Source organism: Cygnus atratus, chromosome 2 (genome assembly GCF_013377495.2).
Source record: "Cygnus atratus isolate AKBS03 ecotype Queensland, Australia chromosome 2, CAtr_DNAZoo_HiC_assembly, whole genome shotgun sequence".
Taxonomy (NCBI): Eukaryota; Metazoa; Chordata; class Aves; order Anseriformes; family Anatidae; genus Cygnus; species Cygnus atratus.
In genome coordinates this window covers 104,835,581-104,862,579 of record NC_066363.1, presented here as the reverse complement: position 1 = coordinate 104,862,579, position 26,999 = coordinate 104,835,581, and the positions used below count along the sequence as shown (strand labels likewise).

The window sequence follows — 26,999 nt, the reverse complement described above, 5'->3', positions numbered from 1 at the left end:
ATCTGAATGTAAACAGAATAACACTCATTTATTTGTAAGTTACAATTTCTGAAACTTCTCTGTCTACAGGCAGAAAAAGCAGACATTCTAAATGCATCTGAAATAGCAGACTCCTCGTGGAAATCTGCCAATAGCTGCATTCTACTGAGAACATCTGAACTTAACAGAGATGCCAGTTATTTACGTTTGTCTTTGGGAGAGTTCTTTGGTCAGAGGTCTGAAGCTCTGGGTTGTCTTGGTGGAGGCAGTGATGTGAAACGGGTAGGTCATAGTGTTCTAAGGTGCAAGGGAAGGACAAGAAAAAAACAGTACTGCTTTTTTAAAAAACATTGTAACTAATTCTTTTGGAGAACTACTTTCCAAGTTCTCTTACTAAGGACATTCTGTATGTATATATGATAGGTATGGATTAGTTTGTTTCTCACTTGTACTCACTTGGAACTTCTGATATGAAGGGCTGGTTGGTGCTAATAGGGAATTTTTACCTTTTGGTCGAAAATTAATTGTATGTAGGATTACAGAGAGGAGAATACGCCATGTTACATGCTGCTTGTTAGAGGTCTGAGCAAACAATCCACCCAGTAGTTGAATTAAATGTTGCTCAGACAGTTATTGGAACATCGAAGGTATCTTTGGCTATTGTTAATGTGCTACCTAGGCACATGTTCAGTTCTAGTAAAAGCGTAGTCATCTAGACTTCAACATACTTCTATAAGCTTTTTCTGACTTATACCTGGTCTCTTGTCTTATCTGTTGTTGGTAGACAGTATCGCATCTGTGCTGCAGCTGAACAAAACCTGAGAAGTATGTTCAAGGGAGGAAAGTCAAATTCAGTTATGTCCTGCTGACCTGGTAGAGTGAGCATGTTCTGCACTGGTACATTCAAAGGCTGCGAGGCAGAGCATGCCTCCAGGCAGAGTTGATGAGAACATATGTACTTTCTTTTGTTTAACTGGTACTTTACGCGCACACACACAGGAAGCATATGTATTTTGATTAGGCACTTGCAAGGCTAGGAGGTGTGTTATTTCTCAGCCATACAAAAGCCAAACACCAGCTGGGGAGGCACTGTGTCTGAAACTGCTTTGCAGGCCCACTGAATGTTTATATTAACGATTACATCTACTAATGCTGTGTTCTGGGGTAACTTTTTTTATAGCCATCTTTTGGTTACCATATTACATCTCCGAAGAAAAGGGAACCTGTCGCTTTGCTAAGACAATCTGATGTATCAGGATGTGACACTGTCCAAGAAACTTCACAGCTTTCTGAAGTGTTTACAGGTAATTATTGAACGGAAGGGTCAGCCATAGACAGTCTGTAGCAGTAGTTAAGAATTCCTTGTATATAGGTAGCAAGGACTATTAAGAAGAACGTGATAGACTCATTCACCAAATCATTTTCAGGGGTGTGGGATTGAAGATGGAAGGATTTCGCACCAACAAAATACAGAGCCTAAAGAGTTGCAAAAGGGAGCATTCTAACACCAGAGAGTAGCCGAAGTTTTCTTGGTAACGTGAGCATTTCTAGACGCTGGATAAATAACAGAGTGTCATGTAATAATTGAAGTCTGGTCAGAGTTTTCCTGTTGAAAAAGCTATATAAATGTGTTGCCAAAAGAAATGAAACCAGAAAGCTGGTTTGTTTGTCCGTACGGGTATAGAGGATATAGGGAAAGAACTAGAATTGGGTGTGAGGCGTCTGTGTCTGTGCATGTGTATATAGTCTAAGTTCTTTCCTATCATCTTTTAAAATAAATAAATACACTTCTGTGATATCTGACTTTAAGTAAAAAGAGATTCTTCCAGAATTTTACATGTAAAAATCACAATATGCACTTTGCATATATTTGTGATCAACTTAACAAGCTACACCTAGGAAATAATTAAGAGTACTTGCTCAAAAGACGAGTTCATTTTAAAGCATGTCTGCTGCTCTTGATATGGTTGGGGTGACATCAATCTTTGCGAGCCTGTCTGTAGCATTAATGCAGTGACTTTGTGAAAAACATCCATCAGGTTTTTATGGAGCACATGTCCTTGAAAACAACTTTACAGCCATTACTTTCTCATTCCAGGACCTTCCAAATATTTTTTCAAGAATCTCTAATGATTTTTTTAAGTGTTAGTGTGCTTTAAGTTCACTATAAAGTCTGTGTTTTTGTCAAAAAACAAAACAACAACAACAAAAAAGCACAAAACTAGCTAGTTACTGAAGTTTGTGACCACTGTTCAGGTAAATAATAGCTATAACTGTTGCTTTAAATAATAGACAAGTACCCTAGTGTGCTCTGTAGTTATTTTGATATGAGTGTTGCTATAAATGGTAGGGGAAGGAGGTTTTTAGGTCACTTTGTGGCCAGGATATCAAGAGTTATTGGCATCTGATTTTTCAGTAGTACTGGCAATGACCTTTATCAGCAGTGTCAGTATGCAATTCCCCTTTAAGGAGCAAGAGAGAAGAAGCTGAGAGCTTAGCAACCGGAGGGAGGGTATTACTTGAAATGCTAAGTGTATCTAAGCTCCAAATATCTGCTACAAGCAGAAGAGAAATTAAAAATAAATGCTTCATAATTCTTTTCTTACTAAGCTGAGCACTTTTAAAACTGTTTTTTAGTGTTCTAGGAAGTCCGGATGTTTTTCTTTAAGCAGAAATTCCTTTGGTGCTATGGTAGCCTATAGATCTCATCAGAATATCTCCTAGTTTGGGTTTGGTATGGTAATCAAGAAGATTCTTAATGGTTTTGATGGTTTCAGAAACACGTCCTCCGAAGCATAATTCCTCCTAAGCATAATCCTTCAAGTTCATTGCTATCTACCTCTGCCAAACCCTCCAGTGTATGAAAAAAAATGGCTTTACTCAGATATAACTTTTCTAGTTTTCTACTGGAGTTGGGTTTGTGTTCATGTTACCTTGCAAATACCGTTTTATGAGAAGATTTGTTTAGCTTGGGCTAATGTGATAAACTACTTGAAAATGAAGAGTATGAGCATGGTATTAATAACATCAGCTAATTATGTGAACTGAAGGTAGACTTCGAGTATTGCACAGACAACATTTGATGCTTGCAGTATTTGTATTTGTGCCATTCTGGCAGTTGTTTTTTCCTACAGAGCACTACAGGAGCATGTGTGCCCAATGAATGCTGATGTTCAGACAATATACTTATAATTAATTATCCATCTTTTTTTTCTTTCTTAGGAGACTTGGAAACACAAACAAAAGACCATGGAAATTCTACCAGCTGTGAAGGTGCATGGCATAGGATGGACACTGCAGCTGGAATACAAAAAAGCATTAGTACAGAAGCAGCTACCCAAAGTAACCCAAAGGTATTTCTTTGTGTTTTCTATTAACTGCAAGTATGAACTTGAACAAAAGTCACTTAACACTTATTATTGTTTCTTTGAATAAGGCTAAATTTAAACGTTCGTATCAACTTGTTCCTTTTATATTGATCTTTTGAAATCCTAGCGGGTGCCTCTGTTTGTTAGGCTAACTTTGTTAGAATGCCATGATCCTTTAGAGAGTGAGGTGTTACTATTGTCATCTAATTTTCCTTTTTTTCCTTTCCTCATTTGGGTTGACAGACCAAGCAGTTCCACGTAGTGTTTATAAAATGAGTAATTTTCTTGTTGTAGTATTTCTTGTTGACAGTAGATTAGAAATGTAGTAACAAGAAATGTGAATGTATTAGGCAAATGCAAAATCACTTATATAAATTTCCTAATTTGGTGCTTAACCCAATTTCCTTTGTTGTAGGGTGAAATTTGTGAGGACAAGTTTGAAGGTGGCTTATGTAATCATTCTGATTCTGTCCTGAGTATTAGCACAATTGCATCCGCTATTGCGAATGCTTCCTGCAGTGCTGATCCTACCCAGCTAGCTGCTATGATGATGACACTCTCAACTAAAAATAAAAAAACATGTTTCCTTCCTGGGGTTATTAAAGAGATGGAACTCTCTGCTAATCACGCATTATCTAACAATGTGGAAAACAGTGCATTTGATATGGAAAAATACCTTAGAAAGACAGATGAGCTTGGACATGAAAGTGAATATGAGAGCGTCGTGAAACACGACGCATCTGTCCAGAACCTTATGACTGATGGCTCTTTACTTAGTAAAGTTAAAAATAAAGATGCTCTTCTAGAAGACTTGTTAAATGATCAAAATGAGCAGCAAGAAATAGATAAGCGATTTCTGGATCATTTTCATGCAGAAAATGATACTGAGAATATCTGTAATCCATCTGATGTTTCCAACCATGAAGACAGGACTACAAATAGTGTAAAATGTTCAGAAAAGTTGACAGATTTATTAAATAGTAAACATTCACGGTCTTTAAGTGCTGACCTTACATCAGATACGCTTGGTACGTGCTCACCTACAAGAAATGATGCACAGACATGTGGAACTCCTTTATCAGCAAAAATAGAAATGTCACAGAGAAGTCTGTTTGCTCACCAGACTGACAGTCTTACTAGCAGATGTTGTACCAGGGAAGATGCAGAAACAGATCAAGCAACAAATGCTGTTCCTGAACCGCTTAATGATTTGGAGAGAAGTACAGGAAACACTGTGTCACTCAGCAACTTAAAACCTGCCAAACAATCTGGTAAATATGTCTTAGTAAGTCCTACAAAAGCAAAGCCTGTGCAGAAATTGAACACAGATGAGAAGAAGCGAAGTCCAAAAATAGAGAAGAGAAACAAAGAGGCCAGTACTGCTTGCAGCGGGAATGTGAAACATGTAACTTTTGAGAAGCTCTCCCTGACTTCCCAGAATAGTACTGGTAAGTGAATCTGAAGAGTAATCCAAAAAGGCAAATGTAACCAGTTATAGAAAAGGCTTTTCTTGAAAACAGACTTGTTTCCTGTGCTTAAATAAATATTGTTATTAAATTCTGCTTATTTACCAGAACATCAACCCATTCTTCCTGAATGTGACTTGCAACCTTTAGAGGATGAGCAGTATAGCTTCAGACCTTCCACTTCGCCCCTCATACACTCTTCTCCTAGTGATGCTTCTGGAACAGCATTTTCAGGGTAAATGTCTTGGAGCAGGTTATAAGAATTACTAGTGCTTCATGAGGGTTTTTGAGTGATCAAGTTTTAATTGTAGTGTTGTCCTTGACCTCAGTTTATGTTTATAGATCTTTATTAAACTATTACTTCATTCTTAGACCTAACCTTTCTTTTTGGTTTTAATGTGTGTATGGGGGAGCAGTCTTAAGCAATTGTTAACTTTTTATTTTCCTCACTGGCACGATGAGAGAGATGATAGGCAGGAATGTGGTTGTTTCTGCTCAGGATTGTCCAGTAAAGCGAGAATACAAAATACCCAGCATGTTAGCTAGTCAGATTCTTTAGATAACTTCATCAGCACAAAAATTTGGATATAAAATACCCTATTTACTTTAACTATTGTTCTAGCGCAATTCATCTACTACAAATAAAGCTATTTGGTTGGTGATTACAATGTCTAACTCTGCAATCATATAGCTAGAACCATATAGACCAATGATGGTGTGGGTGTTTGTTATTTTTTTATAAATTACTTGTATTTCAGTCACTTTCATTTTCAGATTCACATCACTGCTTGTGGGAGAGGGTGGGCTGAAATATTTGTATTGCTTTTGAACACTTCATATTTTGAAGCTGCATCTTGTGTCAAAGATTTCAGGATTTCTTAGCAACTGAGAGGGTAACATTATTTAAATGGCCTTCAGTAATAACAAGTGCTATATAAATTATAAGATTACAACTAAGCCTGTCATGTAGTCTTATGTATATTGTGACCATGGCCAGTGGCTATGTATGCTGTCCTGAAAAGAAGAGGCATGGAATTGTTTGCCTTAACTTCTTAAGGTCACTGCCTGATATTTAACTAGAGTTAGGATGTGGTACGTGACCTTAGAATTACATGCTGTTTGGCGTTTTTCAAAAATCAAAAAGTGTAGAAGCATGTGTATTTATGCAAGTGTGGTTTTTTCTGGTTAAAGTTGCCAGTGACTTCAATTGTTTTCATGGTACTCGACACATTTTGTAGAACAAGAGCGCCTATATTTTCATGTGTGTGAAATGAAGAGAAACTCAGCAGTGAACAGGAAATACTGATATGTGATGTCTGGGATGTTGAATGATTTCATTTGGCATTCTTTGTTCTAATTGGATATAAGTATACTTAGTTCTTTTAATAACTTACTGTGTTTTTTCTATGACCTTAGCGTCTGAGCATAGCTGTGGAACTCTAATGCTTTGCTTTATGAACTTAGTTTAGCGAAAACGAGTTTTTTACATCAAAGCCAGGACTTGTAAAGGTTATTGGATAGCTGATTTTTCATTTTTATTGACTGTAGTAAGCAGAATGATGAAGTGGATTGATTTTAAAATAGTATAGCCGTATTATGTAGCATTCATTTCCTTGGGTGTATCATTAGAAATGTATTCTAATACCAGTGTACTTTGAATTTGTTTTTCAGGTCTGAAGCTGATTTTACTTGTACATCGCATTATCCAAAATCTCCTTGCAAGGAGAGTACACTACCTCAGTCAGTTTATTCAAGCCCGAGCATGAGCAGATTAACATATGTGTCTGCATCTGACAGTACACTTAAAAACACAGCTGTAACGCGTGATCCACAGACACACTGGGTAAGAAAATCTTGATCTGTAATTATGCATTAATTCCCTTTCTTAAAAAACACCCACCTCCCAAAACGAGCTCTTAAATGGTGAACATAATTTTTAACAGTTCATTAGAAAAGCCTTAAGGGTTTCAGAACAGCTTAGTACATACTGTGCAGAGGGAAAAGGTATTCTGCTTCTCCCTCTTATCTCACCCACTCCTGAGTTTTTGGAAATTTAAATTCTGAGCCAGGTTTTGGTTAATCACAAACCTTAGTGAATGTAAACATAATCAAACATTCAAAGAACTACTAACCTAAGGAAAAAGAAGTTTGTGGGTTTTCTCCTTGCATTTTTCTGTATTGCTTATTGAGCCATTCTGTTCTTGGAACACAGTGCAACATTCCAGTAGCAGTTTGCAGCATCTATGTCTGCTTTTGTCACCCCTGAAGCTCCCTTTCTGCTCAGCTTCAGCTGTTGGGAAGAATACTTTTCTTACCCCACCCCCTGAGAAATGTTTATAAATTCCTGTTTTAACTTAATTTTCCCTAAATGATTTTGGGACCAAAACCGCCATTTGTCTGTCTCTGACAATCGTTCTGACTGCTCTTACTGCTTTAGCAAAGAGTGTACTCTAAGAGTGATACTTCTGTTCAGACTTGCAGTCTTATGCTGATTAGGATGATGAGTATTCTTTTATCTCAGTCAATTGGTTCCTTCAAATCTGGAATCTTTGTTATGCCTCCTCTGCTCCAAAATGTGTGTAAATGTGGATGGAATTTAAAAACAAAAGCCGAAAACCTCTCTGATAGCATCCATCCCAGTGGAAACTTTTTCAAGTGAAGAGCCACAGATGTTATAAAAACAAAACTCCAGACAGGACTTGACAGACTTGATTGCTTATGTTGGATACAGTACTGGTATTAGTGTCTGTCTCATTAACCCTATTTACTTTTCTAGAATTTATAATATTTTAATAATACTGTATATTTTATGTTTACTAGAATGAAAATGCAAGTGCACTTAGTACAACAATAATTCGAGCCAGCCCAACACCTTCACAGGAACATGCCAATGAAAATGTAGAAGACTACTTGTGCCAGAGAAACGGAAAAGGAGTGCTGTTTAGTGTTGATGGGAAATCAGAAGAAAACGATCTTGCAGCTATTAAAAGAAAACTTGAAGATGAAGTACAGGGCCAAGAACTGTCCAAGGAAGGTTTACCAAGGAATGAAAAGCCGCTTGCATCTATTGCTTCAAATGTAGCAGCAAATCATAGAGAGTTAGACCCCGTTAAATCAGCTTTGTCAAGTAAATTTTGCAGCTTTGAGCCACTTTCTGTAAATGTTGATGCAGAAGTGTGGCAGGATCATACAAACAAAGCACAGAGACAAGGATTACCATCCTTAAATGTATTACCTGTGTTTCCTGGCTTAAGAACTTATATTCCATTAAATCAAAACTCATCTGGTGAACAGTATATTCCTATTTCAAGCTTTAAACCCCATGTCGCAACCTCTGAAAGCCAAGCAATTTCTTCTGTTCCCACGTTGCTTACAGGACGTTCTCTTGCCACGACTCCATTTGTACAACAGCATCTGGGAAATATGCCATCTACTGGAAGTACAGTTCTGTCTCAGTTTCATGGCTGCAGCTCTGCAGGTTTTGGTCTTCCAGCAGGGCTTCCTTGCTCTACTATCCCAGCAGGACATGTAGAGAATCCAGTTCCAGTAGGAATTCCTTTGGGTTCAAATCTTGGTCCTGGCTCTTTGGGTGCAGCTTCGCTTTGTAATCCACATTCTGCTTCCTGGAACAAGAACATCTTAAACCTAAAATCATTTGCTGGACAACCTCTTGGAACTAGTAGAAAAGAGTGGGACTTTTCGATGTCACCTGGTCTTGGTAAGGCTTTTAAAAAGTATGCTGAAAACATAGCTTTGGACGACAATGGCTAAAATTATTAAGCTGGCATTATACTAAGTGTAACCACAACTATTGTTTATGCACCTTTGATATTTTTTAAAATGGTATTGCTAGTTTTTCTTATTTAATCATATTTTCTAAGTTCAACGTCAATTTTTATAGTCCTCCTAATGGTCTTAAAAGGTATTTTTCATAGTCTAAAGAGGCTAGATTTCAACATTCAATCTTTTTACGTTTGTTTAAAGGATCTAGCACTGTCTTTGATCTCATACTTTCTGTTGTTTCTCTGTATCTTGACTTACCCCTAAATCAAAGCAATGTAAATTATTTCAATTCAGAGATTTTTCTTAATCTGATCTGTTTAGTTGTTTTTTCTGATTTTTTTCCTAGTTAATTCTTTGAGATAAAATGACAAGCTAGTGGGGTTGAAGGTTTGCATTTGTAACAGTCTATAGGTGATTTTCTATTTATTAATCAATAAATCTTTTATCTTGTTAATGCATTTTAAAATAGTAACACTTCAACAGCTTTACTCCTTATCTTTAATTGCTGGCTTCTTGTACTTGCTTTTGAACTTCTCTGAATATCTGTGCAGTGTAGACTTGATTTTTTTGGCAAATTTGACTTCTTGAACTAGAAATTAAATTCCAATGATGCTAGTCTTAGTTCATATTTTCACCCTCATGTTTGTGTTTGAATTTTCTGTTTTGGAGGGATAATAATAATTTGTGGCCTTAGAAATAAAACCTATTGTTCAAGTAACTAAAATTTTACTCCAGGTGAAGTCGTACATGTGTCTTCCTAACTGAGAAGTCAATTTTTTAATTTGACATGAGTACCCATTAGTGGGTTTGTGGATAATTAATCTTTGGCATGCCACAGAACTCTTACCTCATTTTGTTGTCATTATAATGTTGCGCTTCATCTGAAAGAGTTGTTTTGAATATTGTAGAAGTAAGGACCTCCTGGAAATAAAATACTTGATTTAGGATTTCTTTTCGATTTGGAGATGATTTTTGATGGCAGCATTTCCACAGCAAAAATCTACTCTAAGAATACTCAGTGTTTTCTGTAGTGTAAGCTTGCCTAAACAGCTTTTTAGGTAGCAATTCTACTCTAGTAAAGGAAAAAAGTCCTTTTTGGTCACATTAAATGTCCTAAAGAAGCTGTGATATTGATGCTTGTATTTTGGTCGTTTGGGCTACTACTGATTAAACTGTGAAAACTGTTTTATATAAGGGGTGTGTGTGTACACCCACTTTGTGGGTTAGTGACTGCATGGGATGTCCTATTTCCGTAAGTATTTTTGTGTGTGATACTTGAATTCCAAGTTACGTGCAAAGAAGAAGTGATTTGATTAAAATCCTGAATATCAGGCTGGTGGAAAACATTCTTATGTAAACTATAGGTGTCAAATGTTTCCTTGATACAAGGAAGCATTTGGCAAATGGGTTTACAAACTTGATGTGGTGACAGCCTGAGTGCTGATTTGCTTGTGGATACTTGGAGCTAACAGGAGCATATTTTCTTCCGAAGGACATGTAAAGGTACCAGAAGAGCTGAAGTTCCCTAATGCCTGTTGTGTGGGAATTGCCTCACAGACTGCTCTTAGCATCTTTAATCCAACTGAACGGTGGCTGCAGGTCAGCATTGGAATACTCAGTATTTCAGTAAATGGGGAAAAGGTAAGAGTTTTTTTAATAGAGTTATAAGCATAATACGGTAACCTTATAAGATGTCATACTGTAAAATTACAGCCCTCTAGAGAATTGTAAGTTCTTTCTGTTTTATAGTTAAGGCAGACAAAAGTGGTACCCTCTTTCAGGCAGGCCACCTGATTTATTCTGATGAGTAGAAATAGTAGGGGTAAATACAACATGATGGGGTTGACTTTTAAAATTATTTTGCACATGTAAATTGTGGTAAGTTTTGTAGCTTCCTACTTATTCATTCCCATCTTTGTGTGGAAAAGAAATTATCCCTAGAAATGCAGCAACTATCCTCTCTGGGGATGCTTTCTAATATAGTTTTTGGAGTTTGCTCCCATTTTTCTCAATCTCTGAATCTCGTGTGACAGAATAAGGAAGACTTGGAGCAGGCTTCAAGCTAGATGACTGTGGGTTTTATGTATCTTGTAGGCCATAGACTGGATATCTTGGACTTCTTCATCTGCTTTTGTCGGCACAGTAATAGTTCCAGACAGAAAAGATCTCAAGAGCATGCGAGTGACTTAGATTAAAAGTCTACCAGTACTGTTTCCTCCACTGATGAATACTCTTTGCAGAGGAGAATATGGCAACAGGACAAGCACAATATGCTTTGAGCTTCTGACAACTGGACACGTGGGAACTTAGGAGCTAGGTGTTGTTTCTGCTCATAGCTCTCAGTGGACTGTTCTCTATCTTGCTAATCTTTTGAAATTGTTTAGGGAAGCCCATAGTTCAGTTCAGTTGTAGGTTCTACGCAGTACTGCTTTTTTGACTTTTTTTGGAATCTGCGTCTTGCTGTTTTTATTTAGTGGTCCTTTTTACTAAGAGATAAGACAGTAATTCATTTTGTGGGAGTTAGAAGCTGTAATGTATAAGCATATTGTACATACGGATCCATAATGTATCATTTCTTGGTATGTTTATTTTCTAGCAGGTGTAGCACGTATTTTTCCGGAAGAATGACTTCTGGTTTTATTGTCATTTCCTCCTAAGAAACAAAACCAAACAAAATCACTAGTCACAAGTCTGTTTTTGTGTATGTATAGATGTGTATGTATAGATGTATATGTACGTGGAAGTTTGATTTATTTTCTTACATTTTCATAGTTGCTCAGTATCATGAGGCTCTTAGGCAACTGTTCAGACTCTTGTACTAGGTGGTGATTTTTTTTATGAAATTACTTTACAATGGACAGTCGCATCTCAATCGTTTACATGAAGAAATATGTGCATTCAATTTGTCTGCTGCACAACGTAATGAAAATTCTTTTTTTCAGTCAGGTTACCATTAAGACGCACAGAGTATGACTTGCAGATGGTCACTCCTGCTTACAAATTATATATGAATATGTTCAACAGAAACTTTAAGGCTAGGATTTACTGCTGATCTCCATCCTATCAACCTTTCCCTTAATCTTCCCTCACACTTCTTCCTCCCATCTTTGGCCAAAAGCACCAAGTAAAATTGGTTTCTTTTAATTATTTTGCTGATTATTTTTTTTTTCCAAAATCAGGACTCTACTTCTAAATTCTTTTTCAAAAATAATAAATACTATAATCCCAATCCTAATCTTCCAGTAAATGCTGGAAAGGAAACCCCAGCAACTTTCAGGCTGACTAATCTAACTTTTAAAACAAATGCCTACAGTTGGGTGAGATGGAAGTGGGATGTAATTATGATGATGCACGAATTAATGTTGAACAAAAACACATACAGGATGTTTGTGTTGAGCAGTGGTGCCAGACGAATATAGTAATTTGAAAGAAGCTGTCCTCCAGCAAAAGGCTTGTTGAAATTGACATAGATTTTGTTTTTCAGGTGGATCCTGCGAAATATCAATGTCTTGTGTTCAAGAACAAAACAATCATAGGACCCCATTCTACTGATGACCTGAAAATACTTTTCCTACCTTGTCATTCGGGGATCTTTCAGTGTATTCTCAGTGTTTCATCTTGGCCAGTTTCTGCAGATGCTGAGACAATCGTTCAGGCAGAAGCTTTGGCAAGTAGGGTAGTTCTGACAGCAGTTGCTGAAAATCCTCATTTAGAAGTAAGTGGCCAGTTGCGTTTTTTTAATTGGAATTTTATGAATACTTTAATGGCTCTGACAAAGAATAGGAATGTGATGTTGTTCCTCAAAGGAACCTAGAATTTCTTATGTTAGGGATGGGTAGGGAATATAAAAGAATATTTTTTAGAAACTTATAACTACTTAGGAAGTTTTAATTATGGAAGAGCACCTAGATGAACATGAAGAATTCTTATACAACTGTGAAAATAATTAAACAGTACTACTTTTTCATTATTAAAAGAACGGATGAGGTCTTTAACATCTAATGCTTTTTCAGTATACATTACCTACTGTGTTGGACATCATTTAGCATTAAAACATAGTGAAAAGCATTCCAATTGTAAGTTTTATTTTTTCATTTTTTTTAATTACATGAAGTGGGTTTTGTCATGGTTAGTTATTCCTTTGGGTTTATTTATGGCTGTAGAGAATCTTTTCTTTCAGAATAGTTCATAATTGAAAGTAAATAGGTATATGGAATGCTTTATCATCTGTCTTACCATAAAGAACAGCTAGATGGGAGGTAGTATACTAACTCTAAGAACTAAATTTGGATTTGTGCAGTTGTACATTTAAGAGTCTGGTCAGGCAGAAGTGTGCATGATACTACTTTTGGAGGTGTCTCAGCAAATTATGTGGTTGTCTGTGACCTTGCTGACAAAAGTCAAATTATCAGTATATTAATCACAGCTAACAATTTTTTTCATCTTACCCTGAACTGTTAACCTACTTGGCCTAAGTAAACATTTTAAACAAGTTTTAATGATATTCTAGTTGAATATATAGGAATAGATGCACTATTTTCATACTTATGTAAATTTGAATTTAACTTTCAATGTAACTTTCATAAGTAGTTTGACAAAATCCATCATTGTCCATGTTCTTCATTCAAACTTGCTCCGTTTTTAAATTAAAAGTAAACCATACCATACCTCTACATATCTTATCTTATTGAGATGGTGAAGTGTACCAAATAAAAGCTGTATTTTGCTACAGATCACAACACAAAGTATTTTTATAGAAACAAAAATTAACCCCCCTAGTTATTTTCCTGAAGTTTAACTAGCTAAAATGTTACAGTTAACATAACGTAGTGTCCTGCTGCTTTTGTATGCCGGTGCATTTTGGTGCTTTTCCATCCTTATGATTTCTGCTTTGCCTTAAAACCAGGTGGAAACAGGAAAACAAGATTATCTGGATTTTGGTGACTTGACTTCTGGCAGTTGGAAGGCTCTTCCACTAAAACTTACCAACAAAACCCATGCTTTTGTGCCAATTAGACTGATTATTAATGCAGTAAGTACAGTAAGCATCTTGTATGTGAAAGTTAACTTCTTGCGATACTGAATTTTAATAAAACCCTTTTTGGTGTGTATGTAAATGAAAAATATGCCCTTGACACTAGATGTAAAAATCCCAAGGAGTCTAAAGTTAGTAAGGAAATAATTTTCACTGGGTGGTAATCTGATTCAGCTGTAATGGTACCAACAAAAGTGCTTCTGGAAAAAGTTGAACCTCTTTTTTTTCCCCCTCCTTTTGTAAATCAGCACAGCCACAATCTGTCCATGTGTTGCATGATTTGAGTCAGTAGTTGAGCAGATAGCAAAAGAATTGTGTTGCCTAAACCTTCCTTTAGAGAAGACGGAACTATTCAAGTGGAAGCTGATGACTGAAACAAGCAGCCTTGCTTCACAGGAAGTTGAACAAGTTCTGTGCTCCTCTGCAGGAGTGAGAGTGAGACTCTGCCTGCTCTCTCCCACTAGGCAGGAATGCCCTGCATTGTAGGCTACAACATGCTCCCCTTTGCATCTCTGAGGCAATGCAGATTCTGTGTTAGTGGCTAGACTGGCTGCTTCCTGTGTTGTCTTGTTCCCTTATGTGGGGACAGCAGGGGAAGGACTGGCCTTATGTTAAGGTTGGATCATCTTCTCAGTGACTGGTCAGGTTTGGCCTTGCGTAGCCAAACTTCTCGAAGCCTTCCACTAATGGTTGTCTCCTTTTACTGCAGAAGGGTTTCTGACTATCTTCAGAATGTTTTCTGGACTGTAGCATACCAACTAAAACTACAGGCTAATCTCTAATTATTTTTCCAGACTAGTTTTACTGTTTAGAGACGGCCTTACATTTCTCAGCTCTGTCAGTATTCTTGTTAGTGACAATAAGGGTTTTAATACATTAAAAACTTTATTTTGTGTACAGAATGCAGTAGCTTGGCGTTGCTTCACATTTTCCAAGGCACCAGTTAATCCTCCTAGTGAGCAGTCACTCCAAATGGATACGGTTTCTCAGATATCAGCTCCATCAGTTGTAAATCATGTGATCCATGCAAGTTACGATGGACAAGTAAGTAGTTTGAGTTGACTGATTCTCACTGTTACTGTCAGAAATGAGTTCTGAACATCTGAATTCACAGTAATGATTTCTACAGAGCCTACCTATTTGAGTAGTGTTTTATTGCTACAAGTTTTATTATATTTCTCTTCAAAATCTGTCTACTCCATGAGATGAGTCAACCAATTTCTTTTTCAGGATCCTGAAGCTCTAACTGTTTGGGTTCTCTTCCATGCACCTAAGAAACAAATTTCTTGTTCAGGTATAGTAATTTGATTTTTCATTTTTAACTAAAACAAATTTGACTTTTAATGTATGCACATGTTAAAATTGTAGAAACAGGCTGCAAATTTGAAATTAAACAGTCTTTGGTTTGTGTCCTAATGTTTTGGGTATCATGTTTAAATTTAGTACCTGAAGGAGAAGGCATACTTCTATGTCTTAATCATTTAGATGTTAACAGGGGTACTTACACTTCCATATCAGGCTGTATAAAGTGATTATCTACTTCAAGATGTGTGAAATTCCCTCTTCTTTTGCTGAGGGGAATTAAATAATCGCTTAAGAAAATGCTGCAATATGGATGAGAAATTTGAAAAAAAAAAAATCTCTTTTTTTCCCTGGCTTCCTCAAAGAAATAGTATATCAGCTAGTTTGGCTAGTGTGCTTTTTGGTTTGCTTTAGAAAATTTCAGCCATATTTGGCAGAAAGGTAAAAATCTTAAATAATATCCTGTGAGACTTTACCTGTAGGTTTGCGTGTTGTCAGAGTGATAGGGAGAGCTTATATCAATAACCCCACTTGAGGGTAAGGTGTCTCAGTTCAGCTACTGATCAACACGTCCATAGGAATGGCCTCTGCTGCTAGCAGACTTGCTTGAGTTCTGTGATTGATGGAGTTGTTCCTAGATCCCTTGGGTCCAGCGGATGAGTTCTTGGCAAGAGTTGATGTGGAATTGGATAGTCCGGGACCTAGCAGTGTGATTAAAAGTATTCCTCTTCGAGCAAGAGCTGGAACAGCAAGGATACATGCTCCAAAGGACTTACAGGTTTGCGTGTATTTGCAAAGTATGTTCTAAGAATAGTTTGCTTCTTCCAGTAATATGTTTTTATAATACATTATATTTTATGTTTTTATATGTGTACACACATACATACACAATTTTCCATTTCCAGACAATACGTCTGTCTGCTACTGTGGGTTCAACAGCCAAACAGCAGCTGCCATTGAAAAATGCTGGAAACATTGGTGTATACTTGAAAGTTAAGGTAGGCTGGCTTCTCCATCTTGAAATCATGTGTTTTGTGCCTTTAATGTTGTATTTGGAAAAAATAGTTAAGCCTTGAGATCCTAGCTTAACTGGTTTACAAATTGACATAGAGAATGAAAGATAACAGATGAGTTTGTACAATTGGAAAAAACAGATGAGAATTTTGTTGTTCAGCTTTGATTATATTTCTTTTAACAAATATACTTTTTATGTATCTTAATGAATAGATTTTTAACAAACTTATAACACGTGTAGAAGTAGTGAATCCTGCACTACACAGCTGATGTTAATTAGCTCATGAAGTAAAGTTCCTTTAGAACAAGTAGGAATATTAGCATTGGTAAATGTTTTTTATTATTTTTTTTAATAAAGCTGCATTAGTTTTCTATAGACAGCTTGCCAAGTTAGGTATGAAGCTGAGTTCTTTTCAGGTATATACGTTCTTTTCACCTTACTATAATTTGTCTGAAAATCCCTGGAGAGTCTGGTCCCATACTGAAGGGTAATGACACATTTAAAACTAGCACTTTGAGGTCAAAAAAAAGGAGCAGTTAGGTCCTATTTTAGTTATATATATATATATATATTATGTATGAGTATAAAACAAAGTAGATGGCTGTGAGCACAAAATTTCTTGGAACAGAGGCCATGGAGATAGGTGCATGAGTAGTGCCACAAAACTTATGTTAATGTAATGTTAAGAGTTGGCACCCTATGTTGAGGCTAGTGCTGTTACTTAGCTAGTAGTGTATCATTGCCATGTTGTAGTTACTATTCAATTCTTTAAATCTCCTTGTGGCTCTTTTACTGTTGTATACACAGTTGTCTTCTGCTAGAGATATTTATGCTGTCCAACTGCTGGAAGAATTTAGCTTATGTGAGATGATGTGAAAAAGTTCTGAAGCTGTCAGGTATATCTAAGTTATCTGAATTGCATGTATGACAGAGGGACAGCCAGATTGCATTGTATGTTCTAGAAATATTTACTGCCCTTAAATTAACCTTCCCCATTTTCCCCCCATTCACCTTCAGACATCAAATCAGGACAGTTGCTTTGCTGTTGAACCAGGCAATCTCTTCCTTCTTCCTGAAGAAGAACGAGAAGTGACTGTGATATTTTCTCCAAAAACCGTAACGTCTATACAAAGGTAACATAACTGATTTTATGCTGCCTATTTTAAACGGTTACTTTCAACCTTATGGTCATGAACAAATGTGTGTCCCCAGCAGGGAACACTGTGGAGAGAACTTTGCCTTGTGTTGCTTTCTTGGTTCCCCATTCATGACTAGATTTCTGCTAAGAATCACCTGTTCCATAGATTGCCTGCCTCATTTGCTGTGCATAGCTTAACATGTAGGCAATTTTCCCTGTCACAAATCAGCAGCTATCTTGAAACTTTTAAAAACAAAACAAAAACCAGTAATTCCCTCAAGACCTTTTGTGGTACTTGCTTCTAAAGTACAGCAAAGTTTATTTTAAAACTTTTTTTAGAACTTAACTTCTGCAGTCCTTTCAGTACCTTCCCTTTCCTTCATCTAGTTGAGACAAGGGAAATACTTATTCTGTTCTACAACTGAAAACCTGAAGCAGAGATCATCAAAAGTATTAATTTTGGCTGCTGTAACTGAGCAGAGGTTACTACATAAATCTTGTATAATACTAATGTGTGTATTCAACTTACAAATGGAAAATATATGAATAATTACACTTATATATAAATAGTTTATATAGTTTATAATAAATAGTTTAAAACTAGTTTAATAAATGCTAATTTAGTATAAATAATAGTATAGTGTATATATGGTATAGTAAATAGTATAAATAATAACAGCTTAATAAGTATAGCTTATAATAAAACTTCCTCTAAAATAGAGCAAGAATAGACAAAAGAATCTGTCCAAAATATGTTCAGCTTCACTATCTAGCTTAATTGGGCATACCCAGTGCATTAAATTAAAAGCTGAGTTCTGTGCTAATGACAGTATGATCCTAATGGATAGGCATGCGAAGCGATTGATCTGTGCTTTCCTGTGGCCTTGTGCATAACTGCTTTGCTTTACAGCCTCTAGGTGCTCAGCAGGGTTAGAACCTTTTAAGTTCGCTTGCAAATGCTGCCAAATGACTACTAAACTATCTAAAGCAATAATGAGAATTCCTGTTCCCTGCTGGTGGGATACAGGACTGTCAGTAGGCATCACAGGAATTCAAGGACAGCTAGACAGAAGTTCCTGAGTTTCATTCCTGGCTTTAAGTGGGTCTATGCTATAGCAAATTCTTCAGCCTGTTCCGTGTGAGCTTGGTATCCTTACTGCATTCTGCCTTTTTTTCTAATGGCTTTTTTCCTCTTTTTGCATTTTTGAATGTTTGTTTCTTGTTCCCTATATCATTGGTTAGGTAATTTCAATCTTTACTTCCTTCCCTGTATATACTTTATTTTTTTTGTTTTATTTCTCTGCTGATTTTCTGTCTTTTTTACTTAGGTGGCACTTTGGCTTTCCCTGTTCTTCTGCTTTATTTTTTTGGTTTAGTTTTCCCTCCCAGTTTTGTTTGATAGTTTGGTCCAAATTTCCTATTCAGTACTAGCCTATTTCATTCTAATACATTATTTAAATCTGCAGCCTTGATGCTCTCATTCGTCTATTTCTCTGCTTTGTCTGAAGAAGGCAGTAGTCATCTGCACTGTACTTGTGTCCTGCCGCATAGAGGCTCTGTCATGAAAAGCTAGCCTTATCCATAGGCACAGTGTCCCAGGAAACAAACTGAACAGAGAACCTTGATTTTTGTGGTTTAAAATGCTATGGAATTTTGAAACTCCTGGGTATATTGCACTTGTGAAACTTCACTGAAGCTTTACAAACATTACAAAAGGCATTTCTGTACAGTACAAAGAGACAACCAGACTTCATGGTTTCTCTCCAAGGTTAGTCTGTCAAAATAATCAGAAATCAGCATGGGCAAAAAATATTTTCTTTAGCTGTAGTCTCTGAAATGCTTGACTGAGCCATGCCCAGATGAAATGCTTCAGACGACAGTATGAGGTACGTGCAGCACACATGCCTGTAACCTGAAGGATTTAAGTTCTGTTATACTTAAAAGCTCTGCCATACTTAGTAAAATAAAAGTGCATTTTCTCCTCAAGAAGGTAGTTTAAAAAGGCCTATCTATAGTATTTTTTTCAGTTATGTTTTATTTTCACCAGCTAATCTTGTTCTGTGATTGAATTAAAAATTATTTAATTATTTTTTAAAGTGTTTTGAAAATCCTTGTTCTGCCATCTGGGCCTCAGTATGAAGTGGTGATGAAAGGTGAGGTGGAGTATGTGGAAAATAGACCTGTGTCTACAACTGCCAGCTGCTCAGACATCCCACCCATCCTCTCCAACAAGCAGTTCATTGCTTGGGGAGGAGTAAAACTTGGAGGATCAGTGTAAGTAAAACTTAAAATACGTAAGTGCAATATAATATAGAATATCATGATATTTGCAGCACAACTTCTGTACTGTTCCTGTTCACATAATAATCCACAGGTGATAAGCTAAGCTGTTTGTACACAAGTGAGAGAAGCAGTATATTACAAATTTAATTTTTGGACAATAAATTTTTGGAAACTAATTGTGATCTTGTTTAAGGCTTCTTTATTCAAGAGCCTTTAGTTCTTGTTTAAATAATACCTGATTCTGTAAGATTTGTGTGTAATGTAAGTAGAAATGTAATAGAAAATATTTTCCAGATAAAATGGAAACAGTATTAATTCTTATGACGACTTTCTCTTGCTAGAAATATCTGTTTTTCTTCAATTCATTAAGTCTAGAAGAATACAGTCTGGTAATGACAGTCTGAATAGCACAGTCTGTTGAACTTCCCTGAATTTATTTGAATTTGATTGTGTTCTGATATTAAAACTATTAGTGATTGAGAATCCATTGCATTCCTAAACCATGATTATTTATCCTTCAGACTAGTTCTTGTCTGAATTTTTATGTAGTTTCAAGATTCTAGTTTCACTATTCCAGGATTCAGTAAAACTTTTCATAATTGTTGAGATATACTTTATTGCTTCTTTTGTGTGTCGAGATTGCAATTTTTGCAAGTCTCTGGACTTCTACTAAGTATTACTTTGGGGACTAATGCACTTTCGTACTAATACTGAACTTCTCAAGGAATCATAGTATCATTAAGGTTGGAAAAGACCTCCAAGATCATCTGGTTCAACCATTGCCCTACTACTAATGTCACCCACTAAATCATGTCCCTAAGCACCACGTCCAACCTTTCCGTAAATGCTTCCAGGGATGGTGACTCCACCACTTCCCTGGGATGTTACCAGTTACCATTCTAAAGTGATCCATAGAACCACTTCTGATAGATGTATTTTTTTGTCACAATAGTGGATTTCTAAAATAGTAGTTTTGTTGTTTTGTGTTTTGGAATGATTTTCTCAACTCTATTTCTTTTTTTGTTCATCCTGAAAAATAGTTTTGACTCACAAAAACTATTAGGAAGCTGAACTTCTTAAAATTTTTGTTTCAGTAGTGTACAAAACAGTGTATGCTGCTGAAAACTGAGGAGAGGCTTTGGTCTCTCTCCCTCCTGTTTGCTCTAACTGCAAGATCCTTCCTCTTGTTTTTACCAGTTTTGGGGCTTGTCAGATTATGTTGATTGGTTTTTGACTCACTAAAGCAAAAAAGGCACTAGCTCCTCTTGCTGGAGAGGTTTCCTACCTCTGAAGAAGGATCTGAGTACTTGGAAGCCTGGTCAATGCCAGGACATATCAGAGGGGAAAAAATGCTTTTTGATCAACTTCATGCTGCCAAGTGGCCGTAACTTTCTGTGGTACAATCCTATTGAAGAGCACATGAAAAGGAAACGTTATCCTTAATTTAGTTCTCTACCACTGTTCCAATGAATCTGGGTTGTGGTAGTTACAAGACTGCTTTTGCATAACTGAGTGGTTCTGGAAAATCTAATAACATTTCTGTCTTAAAATGGTTTTCATTTTTTGAATTTTTAAAGGAATTTTGGTATTGACAAGACTGCTGTGTTCTTTGCTAGTTCAAGTTGCTATTTACAATACTTAAACTTCAGAAAAACTATATATATATATATATATATATATATATACACACATTTTTCTGCTGTATGAGAACCAATGTGTAATGATGTATAGTGCTGGAAAGTCTAAGTTTGAAAATATAGAAGTGACTTTCTAGCTAATACATTCTGTTGTACCAGGAGGTCATGTTTTTTATGAAATGGCTTCAGTTGTCCCATTTACATTGCTCCCATGAATAAATACACATAGTTAATTTATATCTGCTGCAAAGTATAACTGAATTTATATTTTTTCAGCCAGCAGAAGTTAACTCTAAGAAATAACTCTCCGTCTGTGACTCAGCATTTAAGACTGGTGATAAGAGGCCAGGATCAGGACTGCTTTCAGGTAACTGCAAAGAAAATTTCTCTTTCGTATTTGTTATCTATCAGGATAAGTTTATAATAAAAATGTCAAAACTTGTCTGATTTGTAGTGCTTGCTCAGTGGTAGCTAAGCTAGATTAGAAATCAAGTTGTAGAGGATCTCTGCAAATAAATTTCATCACAGAAAGTGAATTTTGGATTTGCTATTTTAGAATAGCAGCTCACTCACTAGTCTGTTTTCAGTCCAGAAGAGTTGAATGGGGTTAAAGGTTTAATATATAGTTATACTAGCTCAGTGGAATGGCAGAATTGAAAATAGTTTGTCTACTTTGGATGGAATTTCACACAGTAAGCATATATTAAGATGGGGAAATCTTTGTAATTTTCTGGCTGTCTTTTCAAAGAGATATTTTGGGTCATCATATGGTCTTGTACTGCACTGATAAGGATTTTGATTGCTCTTTTGGTCCTGTGCGGTGGTCATGTTCAATCTGCCAACCTGTGTCCCATTTCTTTATATTAGCGGATGTACACTCAAGCTGTGTACAATTTGACTTGTCATGCAAGGTCATGCCAGCACAAAAGGACAATTTCATGAATTAGGCTGTGTTATCCTCCTCAGACTCTGTTTTTCAGGTAAAGGATGTCTCTGAAGCACCCACTAAATTCTGGCAGTACTCTTGACCAGGCTGTTGACATAGCTCTTTGTGGCATTGCCTGCTTGACTGAAGGTGGTGGCGATCAAAATTGGAGTGGTATTCCCTTTTCTGCTGGTGCTCTGTTTGATCTTGGCACCAGGACCTTGCTCATCCCTGTCTTGGGTTGACCAGCCTTAACAGAGAGGAGTCAGACATGCTCAGAAATGTTGATAGACTCGTGACACTGCTTGGCTAGGCATGTGACATTTAATGTGCCAAATAGATCTTGAATTTCAGACTTCACAAAAGAGAAAATCTGTAACTAGTGAGGCGTCAGATGCCATGGTAATTGTACGGAATTCTGGACATCAGAGCCTGTTTCTTTTTTTTAATTCTGGAAGTACTGGAGATGTTTTTCCTGTGCTTATCAGCAGATTCAGTTCCCAGTTAACTGGTTCATCTGTAGCCTTTCCTTTGAAGGGTAGCTGGTTTTCTCTGCGTAATTTGTAAACTTATGTTCGTTCTCCAACAATCTGAGAGGGTTTTAGCCAGTGTGGCTTAAGTTCCATTACTCTGCATTAAAGGTGATCTGGATGGAATTGTTTGGTAGGTTGTTGGTTACAACAGGAACAGAAAGCAGAAAATCTACTGGCAGTGTTAACTGCCAAAATAATTTTTTGTGCCTCTCTGTAATAACACTGTAGGCCTCAGTTAAGAGGATGAGCAGGTAACCCAGGAGTGCATTGGCCAGTGAGGACTGTAAAAGAATTAACATTCCAAATAAGTTGGAAACTGTGGAAACTGAGTTTTTTTTCTTCTAGCTGGAGTCAGTAATTACACATTATTGCCCCCCTGCCCACAGTTTTTCTAAAGAATGCTTGAACCTGCTAAGTAGTTTAATACTTAATGCAGCTGAGACATGGCTGCTTAATTAAAGAGCTCATACTTGTGTCTGGTGTGCCTGTTCATTCTTCCTGAGTGACTATCATACGAGACTAATTGATAGAGCCAGAGGAGCAAATGGCTCTTTTACTGAAAGGAGCATTAGGATACCGGTGTCCAGCTATGCTGAAACTTGTGAAGGGGCTGGTTAAACTGTTCTCACTTCTTTTAAAAGAAGTGATCTCCCAGCTCAACCTAAAGCTTGTGGTTCGCACTTCCATAGGACAAACTTCTGGTTAGACTTGTTTTAGAAAGTGTCCTTATCGATAAGCCATCACTTTGGGTTAGAATAGTTGGAGAGTTCTAGCAAGTTCCTTGCTGCTGTATCTCCGTAACCTTTCGGTGCCTTCTCAGAACAGTGTTCCTGTGACTGTATCTATACATAATTTCTTTCAAGATATTTTGAGAACTTTATTTTGAGCTCAATCAACTCAAAGTGCTATTTATTTATTTTCCTAAAATCAATGTCTTCACAGCTAAATTGTGGCTTCTTACAGACTTGATGCTTTAACCAAACAGGTGTTTTGTCTCTGGATCTTGTGTCTGCAGCTTGCTGTCTTTGCCCTGAAGTGCTTGTTCCTTTGTGTTTAAAAAAAAATAAATAAAAAATCAGCGACTAACAAGCTATGTATTTACTCTGAGACTGCCCAGATGAATATGGTAGCAGAGCTACCCTGATAACATTAGGGAGAGCTGATGCAAGGCTGCGTCAAACTGGGGCTCGGTTTACAGCTCTTCAAACTGCCCTAGCACAACAAACTCAATAACTGTTGGAGTGATCCTTCAGTGGTCCTTCTTGCAAGAAGGATCCCAGATTTACTCCAAGGGACTGTGTGTATGAGAGGGGTGAAGGAGAAACTTGAATTAGTCTTCGGAATTATTGTAACTACAGAATTCTTGTTATATAGTCCTCATAAATTTATATCCCTTTGTCCCCAAGTCTTCAGATCTCTCAGCTAAAGCTTTTAGGTATAAGAATTAACGTAGCCCTACTTAAGTTCAGCCTTACACACTGTATTGGGGATTGAAAGGAAGGAGTTCTGTGATCTAAACTGAGAGGTGCTGGTGTGCTCACTGTGAGAATATAAAGCATCTTGAACCTCATATTTTCTTTTAAGTATTGCAACCTTAAATATCTGCCGTTGTCAACTTAGTTCAGATTTTGATGAAGCTAATTTAGGGTTGTTAATGAAGTAAGTCTTTTTAGTATACACCTTTTCACTGTAGTTGCTTATTTCTAGTATCTTCTTTTTTTTTATAGCTGCAAAGTATATTTGGATCAGAAGAGCGCCTAACTAGTAGTTGGGAACTCAAAATCCGTCCCAAAGAAGACACTAATATATACTTGATGTTTACACCTACTCGTGTAACTTACTTCTTTGCAAAGCTGGAAATCAAACAGCTGGGGATTCGATCACGGCCAGGAATCAAGTTTACTGTAAGAGTCCTAACCTAAATTCTAGTAATTCTGCACACAGATTTTTTCTGAATTTGTTGAAAATATAACATTGTTTATCTGTTTCTGTCAAAGACAAAACTTTTCAAGATATTCACGATGCGCATCTGTATACTTGTTAAAAGATTATATGGCTTTTACATTTTAGAATTTAAACATTGAGCAGCCTTAACTTTGTATGCACTTTTTTCCACGTGTGAAGGAAGAAGCAAGATTTTATGCGCTATGGTAAAAGTAGCCCAAGATTTTAACTCCAGAACTGCCAAAAATCTGAACTTCTTTGCTTTTATAGATAGTCCTTAAATTAATTTTCAATAGAATTTGAAACAAGTTAAATGAACTTAAGCTTCTTTATTTCTCGAAAGTCTTTTTGAGTTTACGTTTTAATCATTTTCAGTTGTTCTGCTGTATGTCTTTGTATAGTTTAACATGGTTTTACAGAAGCTTTAGTAAGGCTTTAATCTGAAGCACTGCTTTTTATTTTTTCCCCAGATACCTTTATCTGGTTATGGAGGAACTAACAACGTAATTTTAGAAAGTGTTAAGAAACTATCAGACAGTTACATGTTAACACTGGATGGATTGTTGCCTTCAAGATTAAGTACAGTTTCCTTCCACATAAGAAATACAGGTTCTCGGGCTGCTTATGTTAAAGCATTGTGCTTTGCAAACCTACAGACAAAAACAGTTATGGATCCTCAGGTAATGATGGTGTCTCCAGAGAAGTTCGTACTAAGAGAAGGAACATACAAAGTAAGTAGGCTACCTGATTCTGAATGTTTTATTGATTAATATAAATGTGATTAATGAAAATGTCTTAGTTCTTCATTAAATTCTCATTTGACTTTGACTTATATTTAGTACTAATGTTTGGAAAATTAAGACTTTTTTCCAAAATATGTTGTCTATTTATTTTTATCAGGTGATTACTGTAACATGGAATCCCATGGAAAAGGAAAATAACTTACTTAGAGCAAAGACATTGTTATCAACAGTGTGTTTTTTCTGTGGAGATGAAATTTCCAGGCAGCAGTATCGTAGGTAAGATGTACTTTGCTATTGTTCTGTAGAGAGATGTTTAATGAAATGTTAAAGCTAGAGGTTTATGCTGCCGCAGGTATGGCTTTAACATGCTTCCAAAAAGGCAAGCACAAAACAGCAAACCTTGATGACATGGGGAGATCCAGTAAGTCTTGCATCTGGTAGGCTGTTTGGTGAGGGGGCGTTTTTTGTGGTGGTTTGGGTTTTTTGTTTAGTTTACATACTGTAGCTACAATCCTAGGTAAGGGTTTTCTTTCTAATTTTTTTTTTCTTGAATTTGAATGTATTATCTTTGGGGGAGGATTTTTGCTTTTTTTTTTTTTTCATCGAGAATTGTCTTCTACTTTGGTATCCCTTTTTTCCAATACATTTGTAGATTTAGTTTTTAAATCAACAATTCTACAGATTTCATTAGTGTCTGTTATGTTTTACCTAGCTTAAGTAGAGGCTATATTACTGTATTTATATTTGAATTTCTATTATGTCAATGCACAAAGATTGAATGGCATGCTCTGCGTTTAACAAAAGTGACTTGTGCTGTGTATGGTGTGTAATGATCATGCGAAATGTTGAAAATAGGCAGAGTTCTAAGGTGCTGGTGATCATCATTCAGTGCAAAATTTCATTAAGTGAATGAGTCTTTCAGAATTGCTCTTAAATGTTATTCTCTGAAACATTATGAAAGTCATCGTATTTATTGTTATTCAAATGAAGTATTAAACCTAGTTGAATTTAACCATATAACTTTCAATAAAAAGCTCATGAAATAGCTGCATGTGTGATCATTTTGATAGCAAATCAGCCTACCTTAGATATTCCAGAAATGATAAAAGTTAAAATGATGCTGGTTTCTTACAATCTTAGCCATCTTTTCAGACTGATGCTTCCAACACTTTGAATAATTTAATGACTCTGGTTTCTCATCTGTAACAGAGCTATGATGTGTGAACTTGAGGTAGCAAAACACATAGTCCCTGAAAACAGCATATTGAGAAACGTTGTATTTGATGAAGAATTTCAAGGGGAACAGCTTGTGACAGAAGGTAAGCTTTATGAACTTTCAAAAGAAAAATGTAGTACTGTACTGCAAATAAGCCTTTGAGGAGGGGTGCTGGAGGAGTAGCTCTTAGGGAAACAAAGTAGGTTATTCTTGCTCTTTGTTAACAGTGTTATAAACTTAAAGCCCTTCCTTGCCTTCCTGTCATCCCAGACCTATGTACTAACATTAGCATTTGAAACAGTGCATTGTCAGTTTGTCATCATTGTGCTCATTTGATACATCAGTGTGGTATATGTAACAGTGCCATTAGACTAGGCAGCATGCATACTCCTGAGAGAACCAGAATTTTACAGGCATTCCTAAGTGTCAGTGTCATTGGGGCACAGGAGCATAGAGGAACAATGGCAGGTGGGGGAGCCCAATAACATCCTGCCCCTGCTGTTCCCATGGCCATCAAAGAACGATCAGCCTGTCTCCACAAGCACAAGGAGCTCAGAGGCAGGTGGTGAACCCCAATTATGTGCTTGAAGAAGGAGACCTGGCCTCTCCTAGGGCTGTCCCAGGGGAGCCAT

At 36.6% G+C, this 26,999-nt stretch overlaps 1 protein-coding gene across 1 annotated transcript in view; it reads left to right on the top strand.

Moving 5' to 3' along the window:
- Window positions 1–26,999, top strand: part of CEP192 (centrosomal protein 192) — a 66,372-nt gene that overhangs the window by 14,766 nt on the left and 24,607 nt on the right. The window contains exons 12-32 of the mRNA XM_035565344.2: window positions 70–261; window positions 1,160–1,283; window positions 3,202–3,332; window positions 3,763–4,795; window positions 4,922–5,048; window positions 6,485–6,656; window positions 7,634–8,531; window positions 10,089–10,237; window positions 12,081–12,311; window positions 13,503–13,628; window positions 14,532–14,675; window positions 14,862–14,925; window positions 15,572–15,711; window positions 15,839–15,931; window positions 16,966–17,081; window positions 19,184–19,360; window positions 21,283–21,373; window positions 24,192–24,368; window positions 24,879–25,139; window positions 25,309–25,427; window positions 26,361–26,470. Of these exons, the coding sequence (XP_035421237.1) occupies window positions 70–261; window positions 1,160–1,283; window positions 3,202–3,332; window positions 3,763–4,795; window positions 4,922–5,048; window positions 6,485–6,656; window positions 7,634–8,531; window positions 10,089–10,237; window positions 12,081–12,311; window positions 13,503–13,628; window positions 14,532–14,675; window positions 14,862–14,925; window positions 15,572–15,711; window positions 15,839–15,931; window positions 16,966–17,081; window positions 19,184–19,360; window positions 21,283–21,373; window positions 24,192–24,368; window positions 24,879–25,139; window positions 25,309–25,427; window positions 26,361–26,470 (4,675 nt within the window). The remainder of the gene's footprint in view (window positions 1–69; window positions 262–1,159; window positions 1,284–3,201; window positions 3,333–3,762; window positions 4,796–4,921; window positions 5,049–6,484; window positions 6,657–7,633; window positions 8,532–10,088; window positions 10,238–12,080; window positions 12,312–13,502; window positions 13,629–14,531; window positions 14,676–14,861; window positions 14,926–15,571; window positions 15,712–15,838; window positions 15,932–16,965; window positions 17,082–19,183; window positions 19,361–21,282; window positions 21,374–24,191; window positions 24,369–24,878; window positions 25,140–25,308; window positions 25,428–26,360; window positions 26,471–26,999) is intronic.